This window comes from Urocitellus parryii, chromosome 13 (genome assembly GCF_045843805.1).
Source record: "Urocitellus parryii isolate mUroPar1 chromosome 13, mUroPar1.hap1, whole genome shotgun sequence".
Taxonomy (NCBI): Eukaryota; Metazoa; Chordata; class Mammalia; order Rodentia; family Sciuridae; genus Urocitellus; species Urocitellus parryii.
The window spans coordinates 17,508,865-17,534,950 of NC_135543.1; the positions used below are offsets into that span (position 1 = coordinate 17,508,865).

The 26,086-nt window shown below is 40.8% G+C and overlaps 1 protein-coding gene and 1 long non-coding RNA gene across 3 annotated transcripts in view; one reads left to right on the forward strand and one right to left on the reverse strand.

Annotated features, from left to right (window-relative positions):
• Positions 1–1,137: 1,137 nt before the first annotated feature.
• LOC113185899 (uncharacterized) lies at positions 1,138–7,923 on the reverse strand. Its single transcript, XR_003301184.2, has 3 exons — positions 7,779–7,923; positions 3,901–4,047; positions 1,138–1,225 (listed from the first exon to the last, which is right to left on the reverse strand). It is a non-coding gene; the product is annotated as an uncharacterized LOC113185899 (long non-coding RNA).
• A 130-nt stretch (positions 7,924–8,053) lies between these two features.
• The window catches only part of Fech (ferrochelatase), a 33,980-nt gene continuing 15,947 nt past the window's right edge, over positions 8,054–26,086 (forward strand). The window contains exons 1-5 of one of the 2 annotated variants that reach the window (XM_026393191.2): positions 8,073–8,263; positions 12,032–12,158; positions 17,591–17,710; positions 19,051–19,199; positions 25,491–25,625. In XM_026393191.2, coding sequence (XP_026248976.2) covers positions 8,197–8,263; positions 12,032–12,158; positions 17,591–17,710; positions 19,051–19,199; positions 25,491–25,625 — 598 coding nt within the window. In that variant the 5' untranslated portion in view covers positions 8,073–8,196. Of the gene's footprint in view, positions 8,264–12,031; positions 12,159–17,590; positions 17,711–19,050; positions 19,200–25,490; positions 25,626–26,086 lie in introns of both variants that reach the window. The other variant, XM_026393192.2, reaches the window with a different exon arrangement.

Sequence of the window (26,086 nt, forward strand, 5' to 3'; positions counted from 1 at the left end):
TAGAGTCAAAATCCAGTTTGATTCTGGTATAATTTAGCATACAGGCTCAGAGAGATGGAGGTATTCAAAGTTTTAGCTTATTCTTTAGATATTTGCCTCCATCAGTATTGCTGAGTAACATGCTTATATTACACTGATTTTTTTTTCAGTTTTAGACATTATCTATTGATCTTCTATAGAAGATGAGGATTTTGCTTCTTCCTTTTCCTGTCCCCACCACTCAACATGTACCCTTCTCATCTCTCCATTTTTTCCACTTAGTTAAATTTTAATTTTGGTTGGCCACATAGTAAATCAGTTTATTTCCCTTCCTGTCTAAATCTTGATTTTCCTTATGATTAATGGCTTTTATCTTGGTATCATGAATTCAGACATACTGGATAGTCTTGTAATTACTTTTTCCTGGAAACTAGTTGCCCTCTGTTTTTAGAAAACAATTGCCATCCTGGGATCTATTTCATTGTCATCCTGAGTATTCCCTTTGCTTTTCTCCTATATTGGATATCCTGTTTGCTGTATCCCACGTTTACTCTTTCTTGGTTTACTTTCTACTTGTGCTTGAGTAGATCCTCCAGTAATTTCCTAAGAAAAAGTTAATGGAAGGTAAATTTATGAAATGACATGCCTAAAAATTATTTTAATCTGTTGTCACATTTAAACCATAGTCTATGTATAGAATTTGGGCTGAGAAAGCATTTTTCCCTAGAATTTTGACATCTGGTTTCCAGTGTTGCTGTTGAGAATTCCTAAGCATTTTGATATCTAATCTTTTACATATGGCCTGTCATTTCTGGAAGCTTGTCCCAAAGTTCTGAAATTGCATACTATTTCTTGGGATCACTCATCCATTCTGATGGGCAGTTGGTGGGCCCTTTCTATTCAAAGCCATGTTCTTCAGTTGTGAAAAAAGTTTCCTAAATTGTTTTATTAGAAATTCTTTAAAGTTTCCAATTCATGTTTTCTTTTTGTATCATCCTAGTTTCCTCCAAGTTTGTTTTTATGGTAGGTTTATGTCTTTCCTGTTAGAAGCTTTTTTTCAGATGTCAATTGATGCTTAATTGTCTGCTCATAATGCAGAACAAGAGACTGCAATGTCCTCTAGATGCTCCGAGCACATGTTGAAGATGTAAGACTTACTGTACACTGAGCTTTCTTGGCTGGGTAGTAGCCTCCTCTGCCCCCATGTCAGTACTTTAAGGTCATTTCCTTAGGCTGTCTGGGTTTCCTGTGGAGGGAAAAAGGAGGAGAGGGTTGGGTTTCTGCACCTTCCAGAAGTATATATGGTTCATTATCCTCTGCAGTTTTCATTTTGTCTCTGTTCTCAAGCAGTGTCTGGGATCTGCCATCTAGAGGCTTCTGCTACTTCTCTAGGAACCAAATCTAGTTAGCCACAGAAGGGTGAGAATCTAGGCAGTCTGATGGCTGCTTTAACAGATTTTTGATCTATCTCATTCTAGCATCTTCTTTTCATCTCCACTTCAGAGGTACCTGCCAGTCCTGAGCCACTGAGGGATTCTGTTGTATAAATCTGGATGGTTGTTTTAGGATGTCCAGTTTAAGATTATTTTCTTAGATCTATTATATCAAACACTTAACCTGTCTGCCTTCTGGATTCTAAAATTCTATTACTATGGTTCCCTTTTCCCTATCATTTTAGACTTGTGCCTAAATACAAATAAAAAGCAGCACTGCCACCAAAACCTCTGTTGACATTTCAGTGGGATTTGGGAGTGAATAGAATAAACTACATTCACTAGTTTAAACCTCCCAACTCCTACCTTTTGTGGTATTGGGGATTGAACGCAGTGGTACTCTACCACTGAGCTACATCTCCAGCCCTTTTTATTTTTATTTTGAGACAGGGTCTTGCTAGGTTGCTGAGGCTGGCCTGGAACTTGTGATCCTCTTGCCTTGGTCCCCTGGGTTGCTGGGGTCATGGGCATGCACCACCAGGCCTGGCTCAAGCAATTTCTTTCCCTGGAGATCATTACTGTATTTGAGGACAATTGGAAGGAAATGGGCATAAATAAAAGGGAAGAAATGTTCAATTATTAGATGTTAGAAGGACAAATTAGTGAAGAGTGATGAGGTCTCTGTAAATGGGGAAAGAAATAGTGTCTATAGAAAGGTAATAGTGACATTTAATGTTGGGTTGTGGGAATGGGTAGATAGGCACTAATCTTAGGTTATGACTGTTACAATAACAATAAAAAGAATTTCCTTAGCATATTCAGGTTCAGCTGTGAATCTGAATTCATAACTGTCTTCTCGTGGCTGACAGCAGCTCTAACAAACTCGAGACACTGGTTACAGGGATGACCAGTGAGTGATAGGACCTCCCTGGTCCCCACTTTTTGCCACCTTTTTCTGAGATGCAGCCTGAGGGAAGGGAGTAAGCCCTAACATTGGAACCAGATGCACCAGGGTTCAATTACTAGTTTCTGTCCCTTTCCAATTATATAGCCTCAGGAAAGTCAGGGAACCCCTGTAACTCTTCCTCATCTGAAAAATAGGGTAACACTGCCTCTTTGTAAGATGGCTACAGTGATTAAGAATTACAGTGTCTGGCACTTAATGAGTAGAAAACATTATTACCAACTTTTTTTCCTGTTGGCTAAATATAGGCATGACCCAAAGATCTACCAAACTTTGCTTATTATAGTTAGTGTTGCTGAAACCGTGTCCGTTTTCTTGACACTTGCAAAAGGCCCAGTGAACCAAGGACAAGTTGTTGGGGAAGCAAACGGACTTATTCAGTAAGCCAGCAACCTGAGAAGGTGGTAAACTAGGGTCTTGAAGGACCCTCTTAACTCAGCACAAGTTTTAAGCTACTTTTCATCTTGAAGCAAAGGAGGAAGAGAGGGGCATGATTTGGTTAGGAAGTGATTGATGGCTGTAGACTGTAACCCCATGGTTAGCAATCTGTTGTTCTTATGCATAGTCAGAAGGTCACAATGCCCCTGTAAATATTGAAAATCTCTTAATCTTGTTTTGCTCTCATCAGTCTTTAAGGGGGAAGAGAGGTCAGGGAAGTTTAAAGTTTAGGTAAATCAGTCATGTACAATCAGTTTTGGACAAACATTCTTTAAATGGTTAACAAGGGCTGTGCTCTGGGTGGCAGAGGTCTTTTCTAGTACACCATCACAGAGGTGAAATTAAATACAGTATGGAGGATGTGAAACTAATTTTTCTTTATCTGTTTCTGGTCTACCTCCATAGTATCTCCCCACATCCAGAATATTTTACTCTTCCTCCTTTTATAAATTCTAATACCGCTTTGATAAAAAGCATTTCTTTGCCCACTCAGCCAGAAATCAGTTCTTAATTTTTTGGGGAAACTTCTGCTCACCAGTGAGTTCCTTACTACACATACATTCGGATAAATATAATACCCTCCCCAGTCTTAGCTAAGTGTGAAAAAAGACATCTCAGGGCATCAGATTTGGAGGGAGGAGGTAGAGAGGTTCTCAAAATCAGAGTTGTTAGGTTACAGTGACATAAAAAGAATTCCCTTTGCACATTCAGATTTAGCTATGAATGGATGGGGCTGGAGGAGAACTGAACCAGGTAAGGCATTGAGGAATCTTTTAAAGTTTCATTCACAAACAGCATTTAGGGCTGGGGTTGTGGCTCAGTGGTAGAGAGCTCAACTTGCATGTGTGAGGCCTTGGGTTCAATCCTAAGCACCACATAAAAATAAATAAATAAATAAAACAAAGATTAAAAAAAAAAAAGAATAGCATTCTTATAGAATAGGGAAGCTCCTAGAAGGGCCATGCAAGAACAAGAAGGTGGAACTAGTCCATGAACTGTAGGAAAGGGGCTTCTGAGGCCTGTTGCTTCTGTGAGAAGAAATTCTGAATCCTGGTCCTATAGCCCAGAAGAAGACAAAGAACTTACCATCTGCCCAGAGCTCTGGATGTGGAGTAAAAGCTTTCTGGGAAGAATCTATTCCCTGGGTTTTGAACTCGCACATCTTCAAGGAGCAGGACTACCAAGCAGAGAAATTAATACCAACCTGTCCAAGATGGATGAGAGCCCTAGGTCCTGCAAAAAGCAGAAAGGCTCTATAAGAACCCTTCCATCACCACTTGGAGCAGGGAAGTCTCCAAACAACAACTTTTACCAAAACTGAGCTCAAAACAGTAAATGAAAAGTATTAATGTAAATGAAAGTGTTAGGTGGTGCAGAACATGTCTTAATGCTGGCTCAGGAACTCCCATGTCCCCTCTGCTCCACAAAGTGAACCTTCAGGAACCTGAGCCTCACTACTATAGGGAGATCACCCAGAAGATAGTCATTACCTAAGTTCGGCATCAGTGGGCCTTTGTCTCACCCCAGCCCCACCCACTCACTCTGCTCAGTCCACATGGCCCCTTTGCTATTCCCCAGCAGCCTATCACATGTTGAATTGTGTCCCCCTAAAATATGTTGCCATCCTAACTAATACCTATCTGTACATAGGACCTTATTTGGAAATAGGGTCTTTATAGATATAATAAAGTTAAGATAAGGCTGTTAGGTGTGGGATCCAATAGGATTAGTGTCCTGATAAGAGGGGAAGTTGGCATGTGGAGATGGCCATATGACATTGGAGGAAGGGATTGGTGTGTTGCAGTTGCTGCCAGCCAAGCAATGCCAAGGATTGCCCAAGCTTCTTCCCTCCTTCAGGTCCCTGCTTGGATGTTATGTTTGCAAAGAGGTGTGACTGTCTGACTGTGCTACACAAACTAGCTGTTCAAGCCTCTCTGCATTCCTTTGTCTCTGCTTTCTCTTCTAGTCCTCTAGCTATACTTGACATTATATTGTATATCTTTTATCTTTGTCCTCAGATTATTGCCTACTAGAACATTATTTCCATGAGGGTAGAGACTCCAACTTATTTCTGCATGCCCAGTGCCTGCCACCCACCTGACAAAGAGCTGACTTCCCATGTATTTATTCATCAGTGAATGAGTTATTATTATTTTTTGGTACCAGTTATTGAACTCAGGGGCACTTAACCACTGAGCCACATCCCTAGCTCTTTTTTTGTATTTTATTTAGAGACAAGGTTTCACTGAGTTGCTTAGGGCCTTGCTAAGTTGCTGAGGCTGGCTGGCTTTGAACTTGCAATCCTCCTGCCCCAGCCTCCCCTGTTGTTGGGATTACAAGCATGCACCATTGTGCCCAGCAAATGAATTACTTTTGTGCACAATTTTTTTCTTAACTTTTTCAAGCTTTTATCCTCCATATTACCTGATAGAATGCTTTACTCGTGGTGGACATTCAGTAAATATGTGAAACATTCAGTTAAAAAGGGTAAGTCAAAATGTACATTGTTTTGACCTAGATTTGGTGCTTCTTTGTCATAAAACGATGGTGGGGACAACCGATCAGATTTTTCTGAGTAATCACTATAGCTTACCATTTGTCACATGCAGCCACTGTTTTTCTTGCACTGAATCCCCTCCCCCATTCTTTTTCTGATTATAGGCACAGAGTTGAGTAATCTGAATTTAGTTTGTATAGCTCAGAGGTGCCAATCATGGCAAATAATGAATTAGAGGATCCTCTCCCTGCTTTCCTGAAGCATTGAGCTGAAACCAACAAATTAATTTTATTTAGAATCACTTGCTGAACTAGAGTGTTGTTGGTGACAGGCAAGTGCTTTATTTACTAATTAAGTCACCCAGGCTGAGATAAACTCTCTCCCTTGTGGCAGGGGTGCTGCTTATCTGAGGCAGACCAGAAACTGTGCCTTTTAGCCTTCTGTTTGCTAATGAAATTGGTATATAATTTTGTTAAAAATGTGTAAGCCAGGAAAAAATGTGTGTGTGTGTGTGTGTGTGTGTGTGTGTGTGTGTGTGTATTGTTTCCCCATTATAGTTCTGCAAATTCCTTTAGTCTTTCAAGGTCTCTTCTGATTTTCTTAGTAAACCTGCATCAGAGCTCACAATTTTTGAGTAAAGGGCCATATTTTCTACCAGTTTTGAAAAGAAGTTATATAAAAGCATATTTTATCTGCTGTCCTTTCATGGGAACATAAAAAGTTACACTTTGGAAAGCTGTTGTCTTTGGTGCTTGTAAGAAATAAACCATAGATTAGAAATAACAATTGTATGTACTCTCTGTTGAAGCCAGATTGTGAAGTTCCATCTTCAGTTTTAACCTATGAGTCCATAATAGGTGCATTACTCGAATAAAATGGTGCTAATTTATTTAAAAATATTGTTACATTGATACATATAATAAATTTTTGCTAGTTCCCTTCTCCTTTGTGGTTGAACACAAACCTAATCTGTCCCAACTGTTGATTTTATGAGGTTTGGAACCTTTATGCCTCATCACTAATCATCAGCATTTCCTGGAAGGGGCCAGAAACTCCTCTTATCTCTACCTAGCAGGTGGGGCTCAGCACAAGCCTAGAGGAGTGACTTAACCAGGGTCCCCCAGAGGTGACCAGGAAGATCTCATATAGATCTGACCTCTTGAACCTCTGGCCTTTTCTAATTCTCTCGTCTATACTTATTCCAGCACAGCATTTCAGAATATGGAGTAGAGTCTTTTTATGCAGTTTATTTAGAAAAAAGTGGGTTCTGGCTCTATGTAGAAAAGTATATTATCTATAAAGATCACCTCTTTAAAGTGCAACTTCAAACTCACATAATTTTGGCTATGAGTCAAGAATTAGCAAAATGCCCAGGATGGCAGTTTGATACTTGCAGCAAATTTTATTACTTTTTCTCAAGAAATGCCATACTTGCATTAGAAGATCATGGAGGTAATATGAATGACAATCTGTTTAATTTTGACATTTTGCATTGGGCTTATAGTTATAAAGAAACCAATAAATTAATTCAATCAAGAGCACAAATTATAGCTGTAAAATCTGGTTTTCAATTTGATCTAGACTTTTGTCTTCCCTGAATATTCCACATGACTTGGTCCCTTAATTCCTTTAGGCCTTAGCTCAAATGTCAGTGGACTTCTCTGACCCATGGAACTCAAATTACAATAGCCCCCTCCATCCCTTTACCTTGCTTCATTCTTTTTCTTAACTGCTCATCATCAATCAAAATATTCTGTCAAGATTATTTCCTGTTTTTCTCCTTAACACTCTACAGGAGACTTGGTCTTCTCTGTTCACGGCTGTTTGCCCAGCACCCATTGCCACAATAGGTGCTCAATATTTGTTCAACGAATGAATGATTCCTGAGACCTTTGTGTACCAAGGACTGGTCTTATACCCCACGACACATTGAACATATATGGACTGGTGGAGGTGCAGGAATGTAGGAATTGTTAAAAAAAAGTGTACGGCTTCCTCTGAACAAGAAATTGGGGATGGGGCCGCTAATTTGGGAAGGTGCACGGAAATGATCCCGTCAAACCTTACTATAACAAGCTTCCAAGATACGCACTTGCCAGCCGGGACTTCACTTTTCCTAACACTCTCATATCAGCGGTATAATGTTCACTGTTTGTTGTCACCTGCAAAACTGCTACTTTAGAGGTGCTGCTGAGAAATCAAATAGTCACACGAGTGCATGATATAAAACACTCCCTTTTTCTATCCTGAAAATAAAGAAAAAAAAAAAAAGAGTCTGTACACTTAGGCTATAAGTAGTCAGGCAAACTGGACAACAGGCAAAATCATCCTCATATTTAGGTAACAGTGATGGAAATGTCTAGAGTCTCACGAAATCATGCTGCCATTCCTACCTCGGCTAGACTGGCAGATGTAACCAGGAGATTGGTCCCGGGCAAGGAGTTGAGTGGCACTTTGGTGCACTGACCTGAGATGGAGGGAAGGTGGCCACTAGCCCAGGCCTGGAGACTTCCTCACGTAGTGGTCAGCTCCCAGCCAGGGTCTCTTAGCCAGGACCGCCCTCTCAGCCACGCCCTCCCACAGAGTAGGCCAAGCGTGGACGATTCTCGGCGTGGGAGGTGTCCCCATCTGGCCCCACCCCGTGGTCCCTCCTCGACCCTACAGCGAATGAGCTGACATCCCGAGAGGGGCGTGCCCCCGTCGGGCCCCGCCCCCGCCGGGCAGCGAATGAGCGTGCGCGCCGCGAGGGTGCCGGGTGCTGCGGCGCCTGAAAAGGGATCGGTGCGCGGGTGGGGAGCGCTCCCCAGGTTCGGTGTTGGTTGGGCCGGTACCAGAGGGTGCCGCTGCGGGAGGAACTCAGGAGCCCGGTCGAGGCTGCCCCGGAAATGCTTTCTGCCGGCACAAACATGGCTGCGGCCCTGCGAGCTGCAGGAGCCTTGCTCCGCGATGGGAGTAAGTGGGGCTGTGGCGGCTGCAGTCGAGGCTGAAGTCCCTGCGTCCCCGGGGGCAGTGGGCGGTTCGCAGCGGGGCGCTCCGGCCTGCGGGCTCCTGAGCTGCGAGGGGCGTTGCGGAGGTACCCAGGACGGACACTGAGGCCGCCGGGTGGGGCCGGCTCACGGGGCGCGCCGCCGAGTCGCCCGGGCCCGCTGGGTGGACGTGAGCTGTGGCTGACTTACTCAGAGCCTTAGTTACTGTCATCTGTACTAACGATGGTTTTGGGGTTTGCGGGAAGGAAGTTACATTAAGGGCCTGTCACTTGGAAAGTGTCACGGTAAAGCAGGCATCACCATTATCACTACCATGGGCATCTGCTCAGCAATTCCCTCCCAGGTGTTTATTAATCTTCGCAATATAGAACTGTATTTCTACTTTTGAACTCGGAGGTACTCTACCATGAGCTACATCCCAGCCCTTTTTTAATTTTAATTTTGAGATAGGGTCTGGCCAAGTTGCTTAACTTCTTATCTTCCTGCCTCAGCTTCCTGAGTCACTGTGCTTGGCTTCTACTGTTTATTATATAAAACGATGCATATTTTTATGTGCACCTTTTGAAATAATCCCAATCTCCCATGTGATAGAAAATGGTTATATTATATATTTAAGTCTTGTGTACTTTGCATTCTACCCTCTTCTGCTCTACCCAAAGCATCCAAAATATTAAAAATAATTTGCTTTTGAAGAACCAGTGATACTCATGAACTTAAGCCACAGATACATTTTTTAATGCTTTTTCTATTGAGTTTTCCCTGGAGTTGTGGAGCTTTATTTTCTTATATCATCTTTTCTTCTTCTGCATACCCCTATTTGAGAACCTTTATTGTTTATAGCTGGTCCACAGGTAGACCAGTTGTCCCTGTAAAGGCAGCGGGCAGGGCAAAGTTACCTGGTCCTGGAGTGTAAGTGGGCAAGTCTTATTACTGAGTACTCTTAATCTCTTTGCCTAACCACATGCAGTGGTCAGGTCTTGTTTTGGGGATGAGGCATAGTTTTTTTTCCCCCTCTAATCATCACAACAGCTGGTAAGTCAGCCTTATCACCACTTCACAGATGGGAAAAGTGAGGCTTGCAATGCTTCAATGAATTGCCCAAGTGCAGCTTATTGATCCTATGTGGGATTTCCCAGATCTTTCTGGCTCCAGAATACATACTTTGTATTTAGCAGTCTCAGCTCATCTTTTGAATGATTACTTTTAACTTTTTTTGCAAGACAAATTCTAATTGTTTGGTAGAAGGCACTTCATTTTTCTAGAACCTTTAAGCTCTCTAGGGGAGGAGAGTGTCTTAGAGATGCCCTGAAGAGAGAGGTGTATTAACCCTAAGTCCTGAGTAGAAAGCATCTCTTATTAGCAGCATCACTGTTCTCTCCTCAAATTTGGTCAGCCATGGAGAAAAGAATTTTGTAAACAAGGGCATGGAATAGTTAACTTGAAAAGCCACCACTTCCCAAACTGTACTAGGAAATCCTAATGTACTAGATGGAGAATCTAGTCCTATCCCAACTTCCTTCCTTTTCCTTTTTTTTTTTTTTTTTTTTAGGTTTGCAAGAAGAAATTTTATTTATGACCAGTGGTCAAATTTTGGAATACCAAAGTTCTGTTCTCATACCCCATGTAATCTGATGTAATCTTATTCATATATGAAATTAAGAACTTGGTGAAATCTTACTATGTAGTTTAGAATTAAACTTTTCTAAACTAAGGAGATGTGTGTTGCTTTGAGTCTTCATGTGAATGAAACTGGACTTTTTTTTTCTCCCCCCAGTATTAGCGATTGAACTCAGTGGTGTTGCTGTACCACTGAACTTTACCCACAGACCTTTATATTTTGAGACAGGGTCTCATCAAATTGCTGAGGCTGGTCTAATACTTGCAATCCTGCTGCCTCGATTTCCCCGTTATCTGGGATTATAGTTGTGCACCAGTGGACCTGGCAGGAATTCAACTTCTTTATATCAGTTTGTACTTTCACTTTGACTTAGTTAGGATTACTCAGCACAAACCCATTTAATTGGCTCTGTTGGGAGTATGCACAATCTGGATAGTTGGAAATCTATGTGGCTTACTGATATAATTTTCCTATATTTTGTACACATGCTGGGTGATTTAAGAGAACCCAGAGCAGGTATAGTTTCTATTCTCTAGAAACTTACAAATGAAACTAATGATAGCACCAACCACGTGGTGGACACTGCGGAGTGCTTCACTTGTCTTATCTGCTTTATTCCTCATAAGAGTTCCAATAGCAAAATGTCATTTTATAGCTGGAAAGTGAAGGCTCAGAAAGATCATAACTTGGCCCTGGGTTACTGCTTATAAGTGACAGAACTTAATTCAGAGTCGGACCTGGCAGGTCCACAGCCTGAATTACTCATCAGTGTACTTCTGCCTCTTAGGACTACAGCAGGAGGCTGATTTCAAGCTGATTCCTCCTGTCCAAGTACTAACCAGGCCTGAACCTGCTTAGCTTCCAAGATGAGACAAGACAAGACAAGACAAGACAAGACATTCAGGGTGACTTGGCCATAGACTCAAGCTGATTTCTAACCTACTGGCCTGAGAGTGGGGAAGGAGGTCCTGTGAACTGCATGGGAAACAGTAGTACTGTCCCATGTTGCCCTCTTCAATACCTATTTGGCTTCAATTTAATTTCACTGTATGCCTGAGGACCAACACTCTCTTGCTACAACTGAGCATGGCACGTGGACTCTTCAATTCATGTGCCTTTTCCAGGCCTACCTTTAACTCTTGTGAGGCTCTGGTCAAAAGTATATATGGTCACACATATATAGCACATGTGGGATAGTAAGCTAATAAAATGGGATGTGTTTTGTCCTCTGACATAGACCTTGGTCTCAACTACAAGGGTACACTCTTGAACTTGAACTCTCATGAGCTGCTGCAGAAATGTGGAGGCCTTGGGAAAGTCGACCTTCAGGCTTTCCTGCTTCTCTTCTTGCCTCCTGCCACCCCTTGGCCACGCTTCAGTTCCAGGATTGTTTATACTGATGGCACAGTCTGCCCTCAGGAGGATGGATGGGCAGACCTGCAGATGGGATGGGGCTTTCAGAACAGAGAATTATCGATTCCTAAGTCCTGGGATTTGGGTCTGGTGTGTGGGGTGTGGACTCTGGGGCAGGCTTATCTCCTTGGCCATGTCGATTGCACACTCCATGGGGTGGGTGGGGTGCAGTGAGAGGATGGCCAGAGCTGGCCTGTAAAGCAGAGGCTCCTGACCCTTGCCAGGGCTCACGGGCATTACTGGGGTTCACAGCACTGGTGCTTTACTGGTGCTTGGAGGCAGAAATGAGATCTGCAGTTCATTGGACAGTGGCCCAATTTTCACTCCCTAAATCAGTAACCCTTCATCTTTCTGTGGACCCCTCACCTTTTCCCTGACCACCACCCTCAGGAACATTTAGAATGTACAGGGGTTCTTATGAGGGATCATATCAAAACTGCAGCCAAGGCAGGGAGAGGAGGTATGTGGCTTCCAAATTGCCTCCCTGCAGGCTCTCATAAGCCATCCCAGGGCAGCGGATCTCCACCCATCCCCTTGGAGAGGCCTTAAGTGCTTCTACCCGCCTGCAGAGAAATACTGGGAATATCACCTCTGCCATCACATCTCTTTAAATTTTAAAGCCAGGAATTATACCCTGAGGACCTCTTCAAAAGAAATTACTTTCCAGCTAGATTTCATGCTAGCACTTTAATTTTGTCACAGTGGTGCATGGCAGCTCGAGGGCCCGTCAGCCATGGAGGTGTCAGTTGGGTTCAGCCGCAGCGGCAGGCACCACAGAGAAGGCCCAACAGTCTAAGAGTACAAAACCTCAAGCTCAACTGGAAAAGAGGTATGAGTCTCATTTTAGGTACAAATAAGAATTTGTCTTTATTGTTGCACACACCAGTGGTTACAAGATACCTAGGAGGAGAGGTACTGGGAAAACCCAGGATATCGGAAGGGCTATGTTATTTTCTTGGCTTCCTCTAAATAGCTGTTAAACTACAAATTTTAATGCCCCCTAACCCTCAGCAGGGCTTTTGTTGAAAAGAGAACACATGAAACTAGCCTGCACATCATGCAAGAATTTGGTCTTGGAATAGGTCCCACAAATTATGTGTATGCTGGAAATGTATTTATGAACTTAACATAATTATGCCTGTGAAACATGTCCCATACAGGATAGAGAGGAACTAACTTATCAAGAACTCCTATAGAGGGGCTGGGGTTGTGGTTCAGTGGTAGAGTGCTTGCCTAGTATGCATGAGGCACTGGGTTCGATCCTCAGCACCACATAAATGTAAAGATATTGTGTCCACCTAAAAACTTAAAAATAAATATTTTTTTAAAAGAACTCCTATAGAAGACTCTACCATAATTAGAACATAATTATAAATGACATACTATGATTTTTAGTTTATTAAATAAATCAAGTCTATGTTTCCTTCCTCACCTCTTTTATTTGCTGGTGGAAGGCAGCAGGTATGTTGCAGAATGTCCTCTTTGATAGCAGAAGCCACAACTGTCCTTAGGTCCTCCTCTGAAGGGCAGCTAGAGCAGACTCTATAAAGGAAAGTTGTTTAGATCTAAGGGTACCAAGGAATGGTGAGCTTTTACACCAGGCAGAGTGAAAGAAGGAAAGTAGCTGTGACCTGTGTAACTCATTGACCTTTCTACAAGACCCCATGTCAGTGTAGGAAAGCAGCCCTGAAAATGGAATATTCCAATTTCATGTTTGCAGTTTTTCATGGTGATGAGAGGTTCATTGATGGAATGCTAAGTAAATGAAGTTTGTTAGGGATAGGACATATGGTTGGCAAACTATCTCCTCTCAACTCTCAGTCTTCCTAAAAGATGGAGTTAGTGAGGAGGATGAGAAGTACAGATGTCATTTTTGGTTGACAGTGAGCCAAGCAGGGCACTGGTCCTCCTGCCTTCAGCAGTGCCTCTTCCCACCTTATCCCTAAGTTCCTAGGGGTTGGAATAGGTATTGGTTTAAGGTGAAAAACTGATTCAGTGTGGGATCCTGGAAGGAGAGTTATTTCATCACTATATTATTCTAGTGGCAAAAGCCAATAACATAAATAGCCTTAATTTAAATTATTCAAATTAAATAAAAATCTAAAATAAGCCCTAGATTCTATTAAGTTACTTTATATCATATTTATAGAAAAGCAATAAAAATACAAATGGGAAAAATAAAAGATAAAAAATATCACTGATAATCTTACCATCTAACATTTTATCTCTGTTATCTATTTGTATTCACTTGATATATACTTACTGAAATGTCATAATGCTATACATACTATTTTATAATTTCTTATCTTTACTTATTGTATCATCATATAATTATAAATATTCTTCTGTATTATTTTAGTAGCTTAGGAGTATTTTATTAAATCATAATTCATCCAGTTTCACATTATAGTCATAGGTTATTTCTGGTTTTTCCGTATTTGAGTTGAAACAATACATGCCTTTGTGTATTATTCTGATGGCAGGCCATTTGAAGGCATTGTGCTGTTGGACTGAACTAAATTAGAATACTTGTTATAGTCAGCTTTTTTGCTGCTGCTAAGAGACCTGACCAGAACAATTTTAGAGGAGGAAAAGTTTATTTGGGGGCTCACAGTTTTAGAGGTCTCAGTCCATATGTTTAAACAGAGGTTCCATTCATTCCTTTGGGCTTGATAAGAGGCAGAACATCATGGCAAAAGAAAGTGGTGGAGGGAAGTGGCTCATGTGATGATCAGGAAGCAGAGAAAGAGACTGCACTTGCTAAATACAAAATATATATCCTGAAGGCACACCCCCATTGACCCACCTCCTCCTAGCCACACCCTACCTGCCTTCAGCTACCACTCAATTCACTGATTGGGTTAAGGCTCTCATAACCCAATCATTTCTCCTCCAAACCTTGCATTGTCTCACACATGAGCTTTTGGAGGACACCTCACATTCAAACCATAACCATACTAGATGATGCTATTTTAGATTAGGGGTTGGCAGACTTGTTCTGTAAAGGTTTAGGTAATAATTTTTTTTTTTAGGCGTGCAGGCCATATCATCTCTTCACTGCTCTGCACCTCTGCTGTTGCAATGTGAGAGCAAAAATAATGTATGAACACATGAATAGAACTGTGTTACAGTAAATTTTCTTCTATTTCCCAAAACAGGCAGTGTATATGTGTATGTGTGCAGATTTGGTGCAGATCTTATAAAACTACAGCCTGTCTCTAGGTGGCCTAGATCCACAGGTCAGTTACATCTTGAAGGTTTAATTTAGGATTTGGAATTTGTTTCCTTTCCTTAATGCTGATTATATATAGTAGGATAAAATTATTATTTTCTTTATTAATTGATGAGATTAAGTTCCTAGTATGTCCATTTAGTAGTTCAAAAGAAAAACCTTATATTTTGAGAGTCCCAGAATATAAGAATGGCAAAACATTTAAACCTTTCAAATATGTTTTGCTGCATACAGTTTTATGTTTAAACAGAGGGAACTCGACCAGTCAGACCTTGGTCTCAGGTGTGCTCTGTCTGGAGGGGAGAAGAGACGGAGACCCTTGACTAAAGCTTTGCACTTCACTTTCTGGAATAGAGCGGAGTCCGACTAGGGCTTACTAATACGCCATTCATCATGCACAACACAGTTTTGAATTAAGTGCATGTGTATTTGGGCATTTTCAAATCATGTGCATCTCTTTCATGTGTAAGATCAACATGGGTCTGCAAAATCATGAGCAGGGCAGAGTAACATCCGCTTTTAAGCCACTCTTGTTCTGAGCTCAGGTGTTATAGATGAAAAACACAGTTCTAAATCCCGTTTGCGCATTGATACCCTCTGTGGCTTAGGTAAGTCTTTTAGCCTGGGGTTTCTTAACCAGTAATCTTTTAACTGGCAGCAATCCATGGGAAAATGCACTTAATTTATTGTGAGTCACAGATTTTGAGGGTAAAAGACAGGATCCCAGGAGAAGACTGGTGGTCTAAGTATAAAGATTAAAGGCATATTAGTCTCACAAAATGATGCTTCTGGAAGTTTGAGGTAGCAAGAAAAGAAAACCATACCACAATTAATTTAGTAATAGGACTTCTATATGGAAAAGTTCTATAATAATGACATCTTTAATGAACCAAGTGTCATCACTTGGTTCAGTCAAAAGAGGGTTAAACTCTCTTTTCTAAGATAGTGGTTATAAATGTGATTGGGGACATTTTATTCCTCTCAGGACAAATTGGGCACTATCTGGAGACATTTTTGGTTGTCATCCTGGGGTAGGGTATGTATTGTTGCCATCTAGTAGGTAGAGGGCAGGGAGTTACAAAACATGCTACATTGAATAGGACAGTCCATCACAGCAAAGGATTATCTAGCCCAAAATGTCAAGAGTGCAGAGATTGAGAAACCCTGGTCCAAGACAATTATATAAAAAGTGATCTTAGTTAATTTTTAAAATGGGATCTAAATTAGAAAAACTCCGACTTCCTTGTAATGCTGCATCTCCCCTTTCCCTGTTAATTGGTTCTTACTCTAAAGTCTGAGCTGAGAATTCAGATTTCCGTCTCATTCACCTACAGTGTGTTTGATCAAGAAAGTAGTTTCCACCTATATAAATTAGACACATGCTGCTCCCTAATGTTATTGCCAAATGTTCTTAAAGTTGTTTAAACTGCTGTTAAGATGTAATTGTAATATCATTACTTTCAGAACACATTAAGAACAGTCTTCCAAAAGAGAACCATCCCGGCAGGGTTGGTTTACTGCTGTGGGAGCCAGAGGTGGCCCCATGTTAGGTTTAGGAAGTGGGCCCCTCACCATTCATAATAATGCCACTTAGATAAACTTCTGCTGGCTATTTCTCAGCTGCTTTATCAGGAATAAATGGAGGATACAGCCATACAATAGGATATTATTCAGCAATAAACAGCAGTGAAATACTGATTCTTTCCTGCAACATGGATTAAACTTGGACATTTTATGCTAAGGGAAAGAAACCAGAAACAGTTGTATTTCCATTTCTGTGAGATGTTCTGAACAGGTGAATCCATAGATATATTTGAATTTTAAAAAGAAAAGGGAGACAAATGGAAGAAACACTCTGTTCTTATTTTCTTCATTGCCATCACTTGGCTCTCCATTCATGGGGGCATACAAGGCCCCCAGTTCTCCTGGTCCAGTTCAGACCCTGACCTTCTAGTTCTGGGTCTCCCTAGTCATGGTCTTTGGTGGTTCCCAGAGCACATGGAGACAGTCAGTTTGCCCTGAGCTTTACCTTGCCCCTGGCAGGGATTAGGAGTAGAGAACTCCCAGTTGGACTGACTTCAGGCCGCATAGGCTCCAACGCTGTGTGGGATTTAGAAGTCTAATTTTTTTTTTCTGTATAGTACTTCTGTTTTTTTTTTTTTTTTTTTTCAATTTTCCTGAAGCTACTTGACTTAAGACATTTGTTAACAACTTTTACTTTATTTTTGCTTCTTCCCACTTATGCAATGCTTGATTCTTTAGCTTTGGACTAACTTAAATGTTAGTGACATTTTTTTTCCCCAGGAATTCTCTAAGCAGTGGATTTTCAGGAAAGGTAAGCATAGAGTGAGAAATGTAGTTTATCATAGCAGGGGTCATGGAAGAAAGAGTAAAGGCAGGCAGTGGAAAAGGAAGCAGAGTAGCAAAAAGTAATTGAAGTCAAGACTCATTTTATAATTCACAAAAGTGAGCAGATAAATGAGTGAGAGATGGGCTTATGCTATACTTTGGAGGTTTAAAGTTACATGGGAATCCTTCTTTGTATCAGATTTATTATGTGCCAGATCATGCTAAGTAATTCAGTACTTGAGCACTGAATTCTCAAAACAACTTTTGACTTGTATTTAGCACATGTGAAAACCTGAAATTTGGGGAGGTTGAGAACTATATGTCCATAAAGGCTCTGACATGTACAGATTCTTCAGCCTCAGGACATTGCTATATTTCTACTTTGACTCTCAGTCCCTAAAGAATCAGATCTTTGTTTAGCGCTGACAGGTTAATAGGGAAACATTTGAGCCTGGTGAAGAGCAATGGATGGAGCTAAGAGACGCAGGTCAGAGTCTGAGCTGGGAAAATGGAGAAGTGGAGGCCTGTTGTGTCCCCAAATAGGCAACCATGGAGTAGCAGCAAAAAGGTCTGTAGATTTTCCATTTGGATCCAGTTGAGAGTTTGTTAGCTGAATCAAGTATGTCCTAGAGGAAAATAAAATGTGTGACAAATGAACTGTTGCATTTTATTTTGTACAGGAAGCCAAAAACCGGAATATTAATGCTAAACATGGGAGGCCCTGAAACTCTTGGAGACGTTCATGACTTCCTTCTGAGGCTCTTCTTGGACCGAGACCTCATGACACTTCCTATTCAAAAGTAAGATATGTATAAACTCCTGCACTTTAAAAAACATATGCAGTGCATTTGGCTTTACATGTACCTCAGCTCTGGAGTTTGAAAAAATTGAAGAGTTTCAATACATATCTAGTAGTGGTTAGAACAGCAGCATACCGTCTTTAGGAACTCAGAAGATGTGATACAGAAAGAACTAATAGGGTGGAAGCTAGTTAGTGAGCATTCTGCTTGAGCCCTCTCCTCCCCAGAGCCCTGGAAATTGCAGTTGTCTTGACACAATGGAAGTACCTTTAAAGATTTTTAAAGATATATTTGTACTTGGCATGTAACGGCTGATTAACACTCAGAGAAGCAATGATGATTATTCTTTTGTACTTGAATATGGATTACTGCTATTCTCCTTCTCTCTTTCATTCTTCCTTTCCTATGTCCTTCTTTCCTTTTAAAATAGATTTTTCAGTGAAACATTTATACATAAATATGATTTAAAAATGTAAATAGTATAAATATATTGATGGTACAAAGTAAGTGTCCCTTTTCCTTGAACTCCAGCCTCCCAGTTTCCTGCCCAGAGGTAAACACTGTTACATCCAGAAATAGTCAATGCATATCTGAGTGTATGTATGTGTATGTGTGTGTGTGTGTGTGTATGTGTGTGTGTGTATATATATATATATATATATATATATACTGTAAATATTCCTCCCCAACTTTGTTACACAAATGTGAATGTACTTATGAACATTATTTATCACTTTGCTATTTTTTAAAAAACTTAGCACTATATTTTATTTTATATCATAATACATAGATCTAGCTCATTTTTTTAAATGACTGTTTAGAATTGCACTATATGATTGTACCTTAACATAATGATAGGCTTGTGCTTCACTCATAGACAATTAAGTTGTTTACAGTGTTGCAATGTACATATTTTTTGCACACATCATTGATCATATTTATAAGTACATATCTATAAATTAACATTCATTTTGTTAAACTAAGAGCAGTATATATTTCCTATATTTTATATACTAATTCTTGTTAGGTACAAAATAAGATAGTAGCTAGTAAGGATCCAGGGCTCTCTGTGTGAATGTCAGGAGTCCTGAATCTTCCAGGTGTGCTGCTGGAACAACTAGTAGAGAGCAGAGGTGATTATTCCTTAGAGAACATCTAGCTTCAGCTCTCTGTTCTCTGTCCAAAGAACTAGCTGTGTCAGTGACCTCAAGCTTTTATTTATAAAGGCTTGACCTTGTTAGGTTTGTCTTAAATTTTTGCTTATCTTTATTGAGTAGAAAATATTTCTCAGGTTGCTAAGGTGGAATAAAATCCACTTACCTACATGTTAAATGGTTTAGTAAGCTGGCACCATTCATCGCCAAACGCCGAACCCCCAAAATTCAAGAGCAGTATCGCAGGATTGGAGGTGGATCCCCCATCAAGATGTGGACTTCCAAGCAAGGAGAAGGCATGGTGAAACTGCTGGATGAGTTGTCCCCTAACACAGGTACACTGTTTCTTCATTAACATAATGCTAGGCTTGTTATTTCAAAGTAGTTATGAAATTCAAAATAGTACTGGATGCAGTGCTGTTGTGTGTATTGGTCACTCTAGATTTGTAAGTTTCTGCATAATATATGATCACTTAACTGAGTTCTCAAGGCATTACCCTTGAACTTTAGAGCCTTTTCCATTACTTTCTATGTTACAAAGGAAAAAGCGGAAAATTTGTACTATGAGTTTCAAAAGGAGGTTCAAGGTAGCTAGATTATAAGGCAGAAGCAACATGAATAAAAAATGCATGTATCATTGTATTGGAAAGAAGTCCTTCAGAAATGGATTGAGCTGCTGCTGTGGCCCTTTCTTTCTGTTTGGATAGCTAATTAGATCAACATCGAGAGCAGAATTAGCCACTTTCCACTGAAGCCATGAGACACTAAGCAGCATTCAGTGATTGCTTTTAGCTCTCAGCAGCAGCACCATTGGCAGCTATCAAAGTGGCACATTGGACATGGAACTAAAAAGAGGATTGTACACATATGGTGACTGCCCTTTGAGAACTTTTAAGCAGAACAATCGTGTACAGAATGAGACACCAAATGCACAAATGAATTACAAGTGCCATGTTGAATTGCATCCAAGACTCACTCAATGCAGGACACACCATTATTTCTGTACAATACTGAGAAACACAAAATACTGGCAATTAATTTTAAGACATCATCTGTTGTAGATATGGACCAATACGAGACGTGTTAATATTGCAAAAAAATGTTCTTATTAGGACACAGGAAATACATTCATTGTAGATACATTTTAGGGTTTCAGGACTCAGGACAGGAGTGTGACACTGTGGAGACTCTCAAGGCAAATTAGCCCCCATTAGGCAGGACCAAAAGGAGTATTCCCCTCTCTGAGGAGAAGTCATTGAGCATCAACTTGAATTGCTCTCAGAATCCACCGTTTCCCATTGTACAAAGGGACAAAGGTTTCTAGTCCTTTAGCAGATCATTTCACTTGGAAAATTGTTCAATCGTGCTTCTGAATATTAGGTTGCGTCCTGCCTGCCGCTGTGGCTCAAGGGCATTTCTTATACAGTTCAGCCACAGATGCCACAGTGCATCTTTTTAAATATTAGTGGAAGAAAACTTGGCTGCTCTCCATTTACTCCTATTTGGTAGAGAACAAACTCTCTCATTATTAACACTTTATCATCATAAAAGGTTTAGTGTGAATCAGGTTTGCAGCTTATGTAGTAGAAAAAAAGAGGCAGAAAGGTGCCATTTTTTTTTTGTTTACATGTTACTATGGTATCCATCAACATCAAGAGCCCTAATAGAGATGTCAGACTAGAGAAAGGAAACCAGGTGGAAGAGCATCCTTCCCACCTCTCCTTCCACTCTGGTTTCTATGATTTGTCCAAACCGATCAAGCCACCTTTTGCCTCAGTCTCACTGGTTGGCTGGGCAGAGTTCCCACAGAATGACCTGGATTGAACCAATGTTCCACTCAGTATCAAATGTCTGATCATTTTAATGTGTGTCTATGTTATGCAAAGACAGGAAGTTACAAGCTCGTAAATTCTGGGATTAATCGTTCTCTGCTTTGGTAGGCATCAAAGGATAATAATGTCCACTTCATGCTTACATAATCAAAATGTGAAAGTGGTTTTGAAAAAACAGGGATTAAGTGTTCTATCTTTTAGAGTCTTACTTTAAAAAGTTCACTACTCTTTATTGGAAGTGTGGGCCTAAGTTTCAGGTATTTATGGAGCCTGAGTCAGCTTGGTGGCTGGCTTGTCCCATTACATTCACTCCTAATGTGGCAGGAAACTGTTTCCTCTTTTGCTCATTCCATTCATTTCCCCACTTACACAGCCTCTCTTTCATCCATGAATTCCCACATCCATCCAACAACCAGCCACCAGGTGTGCGTAAGCACTGGTCACGTGTCACACACAGTGCTGAGCGACAGAGGAGCAAGTGAGCTATGTGTTACCTTCATGGAGCTAATTTTTCTGGTGGTTTTCACGGAGGCAGAAGGTTACTTCTCTTGGGAATGCTTTAGATTTCTCTGGATCTCAGAAGCTCATCTAGGGTCCTGGTCCTGGGTGGGTGTTGGTAATTGGTGACCATTTTAGCAAATCACTATTCTCTGTGGCCCACGGTTGGCAAGCCACTTAAACCTTGATGGATGACCACACCTATCGTTAGTGGGCCTGCTTTGGGGTATGGCAGTGGTGTTGAACATAGGCCAAGACCACCCATTCGTTCATTCCACAATGCTACTCATTGTTTAGTGCTGCTATTCTGAATTGAAAACCGTGGTTTCTATTTACAAGAAGCTTCCAGTTCAGTGAGACCTTGCTGCTTCAGGCAGTCTTCTTATGAAGCAGAGAGAAAATCTTTTGGAGACTTATTATAAAGATGGTACACAAAATGTTTGCGGGCTGATCAGCACAGAGTATGAATGTAGGATAAATGAAATAGTGTGTAGGCTTCAAAGCTTGGTGGGGGAGTTTTGCAATGAAGACCAAGAAAATCACTAAACGGGCTCTGTGGCTCTCCAGATTGTCCAGAAGTAGGCTCCCTGCCCTATTACTTGCATTTCAATGAGTGCACACTAAGCCAAACCCAGTGCCTTTTAGAGGAACCAACAGTCAGTTCCGTCCCTCCTGTTCCTCTTTCATGTTTCTCAAGTTTTCTTTCTCTAGTGTCCCCCAAAGTTTATGTATTGGAAATAATCCTAGAATTCATATGTTAATGACATTTGGAATTGGACTCTTAAGGTTAGATGAGATCAGGAGGGTGGGACACCTATGATGGCAATAGTGACTTTATAAGAAGAGGAGAGAGCTGGGGTTGTGGCTCAGTGGTAGAGCACTTGCCTCACATGTGTGAGGCACCGGTTCCATCCTCAGCTCCACATGAAAATAAATAAATAAGCCAGGCAGACTGGAACATGCCTGTAATCCCAGGGTTTGAGAGGCTGAGGCAGGAGGATCGTGAGTTCAATGCAGCTTCAGCAAAAGTGAGGCGCTAAGCAACTCAGTCTCTAAATAACCCTGTCTCTAAATAAAAAACAAAATAGGGCTGCGGATGTGGCTCAGTAGTCTAGTGCCCCTGAGTTCAATCCCTGGTACCCCCAAATAAATAAATAAATAAATAAATAAATAAATAAATAAATGGGATTGTGTACATCTACAACTAAAAAATTTTAAAAAGAAGAAGACAGATCTGCGCTAGCATGCTTGTTCTGTCTTGCCATGCAGTGCCCTCTGCCATGTCACTATGCTGCAAGAGGACCCTCGCCCAATGCTGGTGCCTTGCTCTTGGGCTTCCCAGCCTCCAGAGCTGTGCCAAATGAACTCCTAGTCTATAAAAATTACTCAGTCTGTGGTATTTAGTTGTGACAATAGAAAATGACTAAGACATCCTCCCTTCTTTTCTACACAATTATAAAGTTGACCTTTGAACTATGTCTTTTTGTTTATTTCTACTAAGAAATCTTGAAGCAAGAAAACATGATTGTAAACAGATAAAAATGTTTCACACTGTCGTTTTTTAGGGACATGGTTGTTGCTTGGTGGCCAGAATGGAAATTTTTGAGATTTGCACTGGTTTTGCATAGAATTGAATATATGATATAGTGAGTTATAGCAAGGGATATGGTTACATATAATTACAGGGCAGTATAATCATGTAAAACATAGAAGACAAAGGTGAGAAGTATAGTCATAGGATGAAAAGTCTAAGTCTAAAATATGTTTTTAAAAATTATAGTTTGCTTATGTGGGCAGTGACTGCTTTTAATGAAACTGAGAACACAGTTGGTAGGGAGTTGGGATCTGGGTCAGGTGGCCTTGCTGCTTCCTCCTGGTGTGTGACTTCAGGCAGTTTGCTTACCTCATTAAGCCCCCTTTCTGATAGGGAGGTAGCAGAATCCACTCCTTGGGTCATTGTGAAAATTAAATGAGATAATCCTAAAAGACATTAGCAAGGTATGTGGCCAAAATTCACTAAATGTGAGTTTTTATTTCTCAACATTGGCCCAGAGTTTACCATCTGATGCAAATTAAAAAGCATCATGCTACATGTTTCAGACCCTTCTTCTAAAGGATCTTGTCCCAAATGGGAACTATTGTACATACTAAATTAATGAAGTTTTCTGTTTAAAATCCCATTTTTCTTTCTTCTCATAGTTCCCTCCAAAGTATGTCCATTTTGAGGCAGACTAGGCCAGGCCAGTGAGTCGTGTGCTTGGCCATCACTCTGGCCAGGTGTGGTGCCCAGCAAATGTGGTGCTGGTTAATGTCTGAGAGGCTCCTTCCCCTCCTTGTGTCCTGCCAGGGATAACCAACTGTAAGACATTCATTATGACAGCAGGGACCCTCGTGAACATTGCTTGTTGGCTCTTCAGGCTAGGCCAAGTCAGGGTGCATGGCCACTTTTTCTAAATATGTGTTTGTAGGCCTTTAGAAAACATTATCTGTTCTTTCCAGAGTATTTTACTCTGCCTCATTTAAAAACATGGTCACCACCCCACCTTTATCTGCAAGAACAGTCTCTCAACCCTCTTAGTCTGCACTATTTGGGAAACTCCCAGACCCCAGGCATTTAGACTGCACTTTTCAAACACTGGACAGGTGAAAAGTCAATGTGAGAAACTGGTTGACCTGCAGCATCTGGGGAGCTCACTCTGTCAATCTGCTAATTGTATTGTCTCCAAGTAGATTAGAAAGCTGTTTCCACTGGCTTGCTAAACCTCAGCGCTGAGAGCCAAGGGTTGCCTAGAAATGAACTTGAGGGTTTTGTGATGTTTGATAATTTTAAAAATGAAGCACATAGTTGTTGAACAGTTGTTCCTTTGAAATTTGCTTATAGGGTCGTGTCCCCTGGGGTGTTTTAACTACAAGTCATCTATTTTATACAAGAGAACATAAAATTTGTGGCCTAGAAGGAACTGACAGTTGAAAATGATTCCGTTTATATCCTTCCTTCCTCTTTTTTTTGCAGTCTCCAGCACAAGAATACTGAATCAGACCATTCTTACACACACACACACACACACACACACACACACAAAACCATTGACATCTTGTTTCTGCCCTTGGTAACATGTTCCATTATTTCATAGTTCCCAGGGTCAAGTTATGGAGGATATTGCCCATGTGTACATCCATGTATATATAGGATAAATTCTTTATCTTTTCTTTCACTTTTAACCTAATTGTTTCTAGTGGCAATTTTATGTCATGTTCTTCATTGCAGTCCCTGCAAACACTTTGAAAAATAACATAATCTGGGTTCTAACATAATCTGAGTTCTGTTATTCCTTGACGTTTGTATAGTGTATGCTCAATATCATTCTTGAGTGTTAGTTTTGTATAATCTCATAAAAGGCAATGCAGTGAGACCAGGTGACTTTAGGAAGCTTTCAGTTTTATGATTTTATGAATGCCTGAATATTTATGTGATATGACTGCCTTTGGAATGCAGGAGGATAAAGAAGATAGAAAGGGGAATTGGTGAAACCACAGAGGAAGAAGGAACACAGATGCAGACTCAAGCCATTTTAGGGCCACAAACAATTACTGGACATCTCACTTGATGCCTATAACTTAATTAAGCATTGTTTATGTACGTTATCAATGAACTTTTAATATGACTCTCAGTGCTTTTGCATTTGTTTAATAAAGTGAGTGACCTGGGGGCTCAGGGAAGTGGGTAGTGGGAACAGATGGGATGTTGAAGGAGATGGGCTTTGGAATGGGGGACCCGGGTTACAATTCCAGCTCTTCTTCCCACCAGGTATGGTTTTGGACAGGTCAGTGAACTTTCAGCATCTCTGTTTTCCTATCTAATAAATGGAGTTTAAGTGTGTGTGTTGGCGGGGACCGGGGGGTGGGGGGCGCGGGGAGCAGAGTGTCTCCTCCAGTGTCTAGTGTGCAAGAGTTGACACTTTAAGAACAAGAACAAGTGCTAGTTTTTCCTCCCTTTTCTTGAATCTCTCTTTTCTGAGCCAACAATTAGGAAAAGAAGTATGAATTTTAAAAACCATCATACTAAGTAAAAGTGTATGGGTAGGCGGTTGATCTTAGAGAATAGTGACCCAAAGTCCGTGTACCAGCTAAAGAATAATTAAGATCCCAGGAATATTCTAAACTTGCCCACATTATCAGCATCATAGGACATTACATTCACTGTTCTTTGTTCTGGGCATTACATTGTGTTTGGTGACTCTAAGGAATCTATATAAAGATTAATACTTTCTCCTTTCCACTTGTGCTTCCTAATAGCTCCTCACAAATACTATATTGGATTCCGGTACGTCCATCCTTTAACAGAAGAAGCAATTGACGAGATGGAGAGAGATGGACTAGAAAGGGCCATTGCTTTCACACAGTATCCACAGTACAGCTGCTCTACCACTGGTAAGGGTGGCTTTTTAAAATTTATTTATTCTAATTTGTTATGTATAACAGCAGAATGCATTTCAGTTCATATTACACATGTAGAGCACAGTTTTTCATGTCTCTGGTTGTACACAAAGAATAGTCACACCATTTGTGTCTTCATACATGCACTTAGGGTAATGATGACTGTCTCATTCCAAGGGGTGGCTTTTTTGACAATGGGCAGGTGGATAAGACCCTGGCAAAGTTAACCAGGGAGTCTGAGTGCCGTAAAAAGGATAAATCACTTAGATTTGAATGGCAAATCCAGCCTGTCTCCTTTAAACATGAGAGTTCAGGTCAGTCCATTTGAAATCTCATGGTTCATCTGCTCCTTGAATTATTGGCTGGTCAGCTGAGAATTACAAATGGTAGGTGGAAGGCAGTGGTGTGTGTGTTCACTGCCTTAATGCAGTTGGATAACGGATCAGTAATGAACC